The sequence below is a fragment of the Mesoplodon mirus genome (assembly GCF_964341445.2).
Source record: "Mesoplodon mirus genome assembly, chromosome: 12".
NCBI classification, from domain to species: Eukaryota; Metazoa; Chordata; class Mammalia; order Artiodactyla; family Ziphiidae; genus Mesoplodon; species Mesoplodon mirus.
The window spans coordinates 48,376,095-48,384,985 of record NC_138988.1 but is presented as its reverse complement, the minus strand read 5'-3'; the positions used below and the strand labels follow the sequence as shown (position 1 = coordinate 48,384,985).

At 50.4% G+C, this 8,891-nt stretch overlaps 1 protein-coding gene across 1 annotated transcript in view; it reads left to right on the top strand.

The window, feature by feature from the left end:
* Positions 1–6,596: 6,596 nt before the first annotated feature.
* The window catches only part of DLEC1 (DLEC1 cilia and flagella associated protein), an 86,013-nt gene continuing 83,718 nt past the window's right edge, over positions 6,597–8,891 (top strand). Inside the window, 2 exon segments of the mRNA XM_082639269.1 lie at positions 6,597–6,655; positions 6,889–8,202. Of these exon segments, the coding sequence (XP_082495395.1) occupies positions 7,819–8,202 (384 nt within the window). The 5' untranslated portion in view covers positions 6,597–6,655; positions 6,889–7,818.

Sequence of the window (8,891 nt, the reverse complement as noted above, 5' to 3'; positions counted from 1 at the left end):
GGAGCCTCGGAGTCCAGGCGCCAGCCGCGGCTCCCCGGATGTCTGCTTTCCCTTCTGCAAAATGGGTGCACGGACGCGAGTGAGGAGGTCCTTGGAGAGGCATGCATGGACCTAGTCTGGAGAAGGGTCCCCTCCCGGCTCGCTGGGACGTTTCTAACCCCAGAAGTGCCCTTGGCGGGGGGGCTGGGGCCGAAGCCGTAAAACTTAGAGCAGGTAGGTACAGAGAGCTCTCCTTTGAGCCCCTCACACCCCAAACTCCTGGCGATCTCCAGGGTTCCTACTTTGGGTGGCCTCCCAAGGGTCTTTCTGGACAAGGGGTCCCTAATGGACCCCCCCCACACACACACACTCCCACCATCAATTCTTGCAATCCTGACACCCTTTTTATAGGTACCCAGAGACCCCCAGGGGAAGTCCTGGGGGATCCTGGAAGTATCCTGCTGCCCACCAACTTTTGGGAAAGGCCCTTGGGAGAGCCCCCAGAAGACCTCCCAGGATGCGGGGTGCTGAGCCCACCAGTGAATCTTGCAGGCCTCCTGGGCTGATAAAGCCAACATGAGAGTCTGGCAGAACCAGTTGGACTCCAACCCCTCCCCCTCCCAGCACAAGCAGGCCTAGGTGGCCTTGAATACCTCATGAAGGGATGTCACCAGCTAGAGGGCAAGTCTTCCCATCCTGACATTTGAGCCTGGGTCAGGACTTTGGAGAGGCTCCCTCCCTCTGTATGTCTCCCCTATGCAGAGGGGGGCTGCCCTCTGTCTGGCACTCTCCCCAGTTGGCCTGCCCTCCAGCAGGAGCAGCCCTTGCCCCTGGCAGGCCTGTCCAAACCCTCCTTGCTTTCCCGGTCTGCTCAAGGATGAACAAGTCCACACAAGGCCTCCCTTTGGAGCCCCAGCCTGGGGACAGGGAGGAGGGGTCCTTTCTCTGTCCTCACTCTCTCTCCCAGGCCCGGACGCCTGCCTCCAGGACTGCCCTCTGGGGGCCTCCTCTGGCCTTGGGGCTAGTCCTGGGACCTCTGACATCCCCCGGGGCCTGCAGGCCCCTCTACTCAGCAAGTTAAGCATCCTCAATCCTGCTTCTCTTCCCAGGCAGAGACACAGTGAAACTCTGACACCAGCAATTGACTCGGCTTCATCTTAAGCATCATTCCTGTTTATTCACATCACCTCCCAGCTCTGAGCCCCAAGCTCGAAACCAGGGCATTATCTGATGCCCCTGGTTGGGGCTACAGCCTGGCTCTTCCTTTGCACACACCAAACCTGTCTCACGCAGGCCCCCTTCTGGCCTCTGGCCCAGGCAGAGGAGCTGAGGCCTTCTCCTGAGCCTGGGGTTGCTGGGCGGGATGGGCACGGCTGACTCAGAGTTGGCACATGCAGCCAGGTTCTGCCAGAAAAGGGCTGGGCCACGCCCTGCTCAGAGAAACCAGGCTGCTGCTCTGACCTGTGGGTCAGCGGCTCCCCAGGACTCTCCTCTCCTCCCGCCTGCCCCTCCCTCCCTCTCACAGGCTGGGAGGTCATCTGCTTAATTACTTCTGCTGTGTGTAAGCCTGTGTGGTGTGTGTGACTGCGCCTGTGTGTTGAGGGACTGGGAGGGCCTAGCAAAGGCTTTGCACTGAACCGCAGTTGCTGGATTCTGCTCCCTCTGCCCTTAAACATCCAGGGCTCTCTGTGGGCCCATCCCTGGCCAGATGCCTAGATTACCCTCCTAAAACCCAGATCTCTGTAAGTTACCTCTGCAGGATTCCCTGAGATCCTGGTGACTCACCGGGCTTTCAGCAGGCACAGAGGGGCCACGCGTGCCCAGAGACGAGTTGTCTAATGGTGGGGGGGGTTCAGGCATCTCCCCACCCCTGGCTGACCATCCTGTCTCCGATGAGTGTGTGACGGGGGGTGTGGGGAGGGGGTTCCTGGGATGACTGGAGACAGGTGACACCTAGTGCCAGGGCTGGTGCCCACCTTAGGTCACTTCCCTTCGCCCCTCCACCCCTACCCTCTCTAGAGGCCTGGGGAGGGGGGAGGATCAACCCAAGAATGTCAACTTTCCAGCTGTGCTTCAGAGCCAGCCCTGCCCAATCCCTCCCCCAGAAAAGCAAACCTAGATGAGCTTGGGTCAGTGAGGTGTAGCTGCAGCAGAGGGAGCCGAGCGAGGGAGAGGGGAATGAGAGAGGCCAGAGAAGAAATGGGGCCCAAGTCCTGCTGGGCCTTCTAAGGGCTTCCACGTTCGCTCTGGGGGAAATGGGGAGCACTTGAAAGGCTTCAAGTCAAGGAGGGACATGATCTGACTCATGGGTTGTTTTTTTATTTTTAATTTATGTTTATTAAAAATTTTTTTTTATTGGAGTATAGTTGATTTACAATGTTGTGTTAGTTTCAGGCGTACAGCACAGTGAATCAGTTATATATATACATCTATCCACTCTTTTTTAGATTCTTTTCCCATATAGGTCATTACAGAGTATTGAGTAGAGTTCCCTGTGCTATACAGTAGGTCCTTATTAGTTATCTGTTTTGTATATAGTAGTGTGTATATGTCAATCCCAATCTCCCAATTGATCCCTCTCCCTGCCTTTCCCCCCTGGTAACCATAAGTTTGTTTTTTACATCTGTGATTCTGTTTCTGTTTTGTAAATAAGTCCATCTAAAATAAGGCATTTTTTTAGATGCCTTTTCTGGTTGTTTTTTTATTTTTATTTTTTTTGTTCATGCTGCCTGGCTTGTGGGATCTTAGTTCCCCCGACCAGGGATCGATCGGGCCCCCTGCAGTGGAAGCGCAGAATTCCTAATCACTGGACCACCAGGGAATTCCCTGCTCTTGTCTTAAAAGAATCACTCTGGTTGCTGGAAGTGGGGGGTATCATGGAGGGACAGGGTTGAAGCAGGGAGTCCAAGAAAGGGGCTTTTGTAATAATCCAGGTGAGAGCAGACGGTGGATCAGACCCTGGTGGTGGGAGTGGAGGTCATGAGAAGTGGGAGGATTCTGGATACATTTTGACAGGAGAGCCAGCAGGATTGGTCAGTGGGGGCTGTGAAAGAAAGAGAAGAGTCAGAGGTGACTCTAGGTTTTTGGCCTGGACCCCTGGAAGCAGGGGCTCCCAGAAGCAGAAATGGGGAAGGCTAAGGAAGAACGGGAGCTCTGTTGTGGACACATTATGTTTGAGGTGCCTTCAGACAGCTAAGGTGAGATGTCAAGTATTGATACAGGATGGATATACAAGTCTGGAGTTTTAAAGGGAGATGTGGGCTCGGGCTAAAATTTGGGATATGGTTCAAAGCATGTTGAAAATGTCCGTAAGCCCTCACACAATGCTAGTGGGAGTCTACTCTGGGATAATCGTTCTGAGAGGTAATTTGGCAATATCTCAAATATTAAAATGTACATATGCTTTGGCCAAGCAATGTTAATTCTATATCATCTGTGTATTTTGTACAGAAACATTATACAAGTTGAAGTTCACTAGCAGGGACCTGGTTAAATAACCTATGGTATTTCCATTACAGTGGGTTCTCCTGCATCTGTTAAACAAAAACAAAAACAAAAACAAAACAAAACAAAACAAAATAAAATCAATCCTCTTTGAATTGCTGTGAAAAAAAAGCAAATTGTAGAATAATATATATAATGCATACTATAATACCCCTGGCACTTTTTAAGAATTAAAAAAACTTTGTAGATATTTGTATTTGTATAGGCAGAAACAGTAGCTAGAAGGATATAGAAATAATCCAAGAAAAGAGATTGAGAGGAAGATACTTTTTATTTTTTACGTATTATTTGAATTTTTTACCATAATGATGTATAACTTTTGAAATTTAAAAGTAAAAAAAATTTCTATTGAAGTATAGTAGATTTACAATGTTATGTTAATTTCTGCTGTACAGCAAATTGATTGTTATATGAATAGATACATTCTTTTGTGTATACTTTTCCATTATGGTTTATCACAGGATATTGAATATAGTTCTCTGTGCTATATAGTAGCACCTTGTTGTTTACCCATTCTTTTTTTTAGTATTTATTTATTATTATTATTTTATTTGGTTGCACCGGGTCTTAGTTGCAGCAGGCGGGCTCCTTATTTGCGGCTCTCGGGCTCCTTCGTTGTGGCATGTGAACTCTCAGTTGCAGCATGCATGTGGGATCCAGTTCCCTGACCAGGGATCAAACCTGGGCCCCCTGCATTGGGAGCACAGAGTCTTAAGCACTGCGCCATCAGGGAAGTCCCTGTTTATCCATTCTATACAGAATAGTTTGCATCTGCTCACCCCCTAACTCCCAATCCATCCCTCTCCTACCCCTGCCCTTGGCAACCACAGGTCTGTTCTCTATGTCTGTGAGTCTGTTTCTGTTTCGTAGATAAGTTCATTTGTGTCATATTTTAGATTCCACATATAAGTGATATCATATGGTATTTGTCTTTCTCTTTCTGACTTTAAAAGTAAAAAAATTTTTAAGGCCAAAAATGTGTGTGGGAACCCAGAGATAAACAAAACACAAATTCTGGTCGGCAGAACAGGTTATAAAATGAAGAAGGCAGCTCAGGAAATTCCCTTTATGCTGACAAAGTCCTCATAGGTGAGGGGACTGGTGCCCTTTGTTACTGGTGCCTGGTAGGAACCATTCATTTATTCAGTTAGTCACAGAGCAAACAGAAAGTTGTTGCTGGGCACAGCAGAATCAGGGATGAAACCAGTTTATCAGGCAGAGAGATACCAGGAGAAGAGGGAGACGATGGTGGAGGTGGGGAAGCACAGAGGAAAGTGGGGAGCGAGGGAGGGGAGTGTGTCATTAAGAGGGAGCGGGCAGCAGCAGATACTGCTGAAAAGTCGAGGAAGATGAGCACAGAGGAGGAATTGGAGCTTTGCTGAAGACCTTGGCCTGGACAGAGCCGGGGGAGCTGAAGCCAGAAGGTGGGAGAGTCACATAAAAAGGGGACGCCTCTCCCAGGCTGGGCCAGACTCTCTTGTGTCCTTCTCTGAGGCTGTTTGGAGGCAGGATGGAGAGGCCAAAGGTGATGGTGAGAATCCATTGTCCTGTCATTGCCTAGGGTAGGGAAGGGGGCCAGGGAGCCTGCACAAGACCACCTGGTTTGGGCAGGCCCCGTCCTAACTCTAGAGCAATGGAGGCCCCCAGACTGTTCTACTAGCTCTTTCCTGCCCCGTGGTGGTGGTGGGGTGGGTGGGCTCACATGCACGTGAGCAATTGGACAAACCAGCCCACTTGCCCAAGCTCCCTCCGCCTCCACCCCCACCCACGCTACCCATTAGTGCACACACCGGTCAGAAGCCCTTAAAGAAGTGGCCTGCACAGGTCCTGTCAATGGGCTTACAATGTCTGGGCAGGCACGGGGCATGTCTCATTGACCTTGTGGCCTCCTCACTCTGGAGAGGGTGTAGCTTGAGGAGAGTCAGAGCAGGATCCTCTCAAGTACACAATGCAGAACAGGGGCCCTGGCTTCCCAGCCCTGAGGATGGAAGAGATACCGGAAAGTAGAGATGAGGGAGCCAGGCCCAACCACGAGAAGCGGAAGTGGCCCAGGTCTGCAGGCAAGCATCCTGGGCCTCATCTCAGGAAGTGGGTTTCAGGCTGTAGGGCACACAGACTCACCCCAGCAGTAAAAAGAGGATGGTTGTACCACCTTTGAGCAGAAGCCACGCTCTGGCAAGGATGGCAGTCACTGTGATGTCAAGCTGCTGCCTTGGACAAGTGCAGGCCTCTCCCCATCTCAGTGGATGATCTCATCACCCACCTGATCCCACACACAGGATATGTGGCAGTCATTCTTGGCCCCTTTTCTCTCTCACTCCCATTATCCATCAGCAAGTCTTGTCAATTCCACCCTTTAGCTCCGTCTCCAATCAATTCCTCTCACTTGAATCCCAGTGCCCTTCACCTCTTTCCTAACCCCTGCGCGAGTTTCCCAATTGAGCTCCCTGATGCCTCTTGCCTCTCCCCAGTCTGCTGTCTCACAGCAACAAGAGTGATCTCAGTAGAACATACAGCTGACCACCACACACCCAGCTTCAGACCCTTGAGGGCCCTCCTACTCTCCTCAGAATAAAGTTTAAATTCCTTAATGTTGCCTACAAATCCATTTATGATCTGGCCCTTGCCTAGCAGTTTCCTCAACTCCCTGAGTTCCACCCCTGAACTTCTTTCATTTCCTCCCATTTGCAGTGCTCTTTCCCAGCTTTAGCACAATGGGGTCCCTCTGCATGGAGTGCCCTTTTTCTTTCACCCCTGGCTTACTCCTACTCATTCTTTTTTTTTTTTCACTTAAAAAATGGAAGTATAATTTATATACAGTAAAATTCACCCTTTATGGTGTACAGTTCTGTGAGTTTCGACAAATCCATACAGTTTTGTGACCACCACCACAATCAAGATGTAGAACAGTTCAATCACCCCAAGAAATTCCCCCATGCTCCTTTGGAGCCAACACTAGCTCTCATCACCAGCTCCTGATAACCAGTGATCTGTTTTCTGGTTTGCATTTTCTATAATGGATATCCTCTAAATGGAATCATTCATTATGTGTATGTAGCCCTTTGAGAATGGTTTCTTTTATCCAGCATAATGCATTTGACATTCATCTGTGCTGTCGTGTGTATCACTAGTCTGTTTCATCTTTATTGCTGAGAGTATGCTGTATACAGATGTACCACAATTTATCTTTTTTTTTTTTTTTTTTTTTTTTTTTTTGGTGGTATGCGGGCCTCTCACTGTTGTGGCCTCTCCCGTTGCGGAGCACAGGCTCCGGATGCGCAGGCCCAGCGGCCATGGCTCACGGGCCCAGCCGCTCCGCGGCATATGGGATCCTCCCAGACCGGGGCACGAACCCGTATCCCCTGCATCGGCAGGCGGACTCTCAACCACTGCGCCACCAGGGAGGCCCCACAATTTATCTTTTTATCAGTAGAAAGGACATTTGGGTTTTTTCCAGTTTTTGGAGATTATGAATAAAGCTGCTCATACAGGGTTTTGTAGGCACAAACGTTCTCATTTCACTTGGAATAACACCTAGTCGTGGGACTGATGTATGTGTTACTTTTTAAGAAACTGCCAAACTGTTTTTCAAGGCTGCTATACTGGTTTGTATTCCTGTTGCGATACATGAGAAGTTGCTCTACATCCTCACCCGCACTCACGTGGTTCGTTCACCTGTTTGTTCGTTCATTCAACATCTTGACATTCTACTAAGTGTGTAGTGGTATTGCACTGTAGTTTTAATTTCCACTTCCTTGATGGTTAATGACGGTGAGTCTATTCATTCTTCTAAATCTCTGCTTGGTCTTCATTCTGCCAAAAACCCACTGTACTCGCTTTCTCTGTAGACTGGTTAAGTTCCTGTCCTTTGTGGTTCCATGACAACAAACAGTTTCTCCACCTTGACCGTAGCCCACTAAACTGCAATTGTTTTCCTGTTCTCGCCTTGCTCAACACTGGTCACACACACACGGTTGTGAGCTCCGCGAGGGCGGAAGCTGCATCTTCCTTTGGTATCTCCAGCTCCTAGCACAGACCTGAAACAGAATCTTTATACAATAAATATTAAATGAACGAATTAATAAATGCTGAACATATTAGAGAATGGGCAGATGAAAGTAAATAGGAAGAAGCTTTTGCAATGAGACGGGCCTGGCTGTGCCAATTAACTTTTTCCCTATCGGTCCGCACACTAAGGTCCTCTCAGTAAAGGAAACACTGCCGTGCGAACGTTTACGAGGATGACGACTCGACAGCACCCTTTAACAGACGCAAAGCGGAAGAGGCGGGCCGGAAGTGGAAGTGCGGCAGAGAGTTAGCGGCGTCTCAGTTGCCATGGAGACTGGAAGGGGAGCGCGGCAGTCCGCAGAGTCTGAGTCCTACGCCTCCGCTGGGGCGACGTGGAGGCCAACCCCGCGTCCGACCCGGATCCGCAGCCCCAGCCAGTCCTCCCTCGCCTACTCCGAGTCTTTCTACCATGGCTTCGGTGGTCGGCCCCGCCGCGTCTCGCCGCTCACGCTCCGGCCGCTCCCCGAGCCGCACCCGCTGCGCCTGCGCCCCACCTCGCTGCGCACCCAAGACATCTCTTACTTGCTCACCGGCGTCTTTCGCAACTTGTATACCGCCGAGGTGATTGGCGAGGAGGTGAGTGCGAGTTTGATCAAGGCCCGCGGCAGCGAGGATGCTCGGCACGAGGAGTTCGTGGACCAGCTGCAGCAGGTAACACGACCCCGGCGTCCCGCGCGCTTCTCCTCGTGCTCACCCGAGGCGCGGCGGCGTCACCGCGTCTGCGGCCGTGCGGGCGACCCAGGGCGCGACTCAGCCACTCGACAAGAGTCAGCCCCTGTTGGGTGCCAGGCACTGGGGATACAGTTGGAAAAGAGCAGACCAAGTCCATGCCGCCGTATATCCGACATTCTAGTGGGAGGACACTCTACATACGCGCTTAGGCGAATACACACATTCTACACACATAACGGCATATATCGCTAGCACGTATCTTTATTTCCCTACACGCATACACACATTATATATTACATATATAAATGAAACGACGAGGGCAGAAAGCTGAATAGTTGTTCCCCGGAGATGATAAAGTCACGTCCGCTTTGGGGTGCCTGCCCTTGTGTCACAAACCACAATCTTAATCGAGGCATTCATGCCCAGATTTTAGGAAGCATGCCCAGGCTCTAACAGCAACTCTGCTTCCTTATCTGTATAAGGAGGAAAGCAGCTGACTTGAGTCCTCTCTGCTGAGGCTGACTGCTAAGCAGGCCATACTGCCCACAGCTGCCTTCAAGGAGTCTCAGCTGTGTGCTTTCAAGCAGCTGAGATCAACTCTGAAAGGGCTGACAGCTGAAGGCTCTCAGCTCACTATGCTCCCTGCAGCCAGGTAGCAAGTCCTTCCT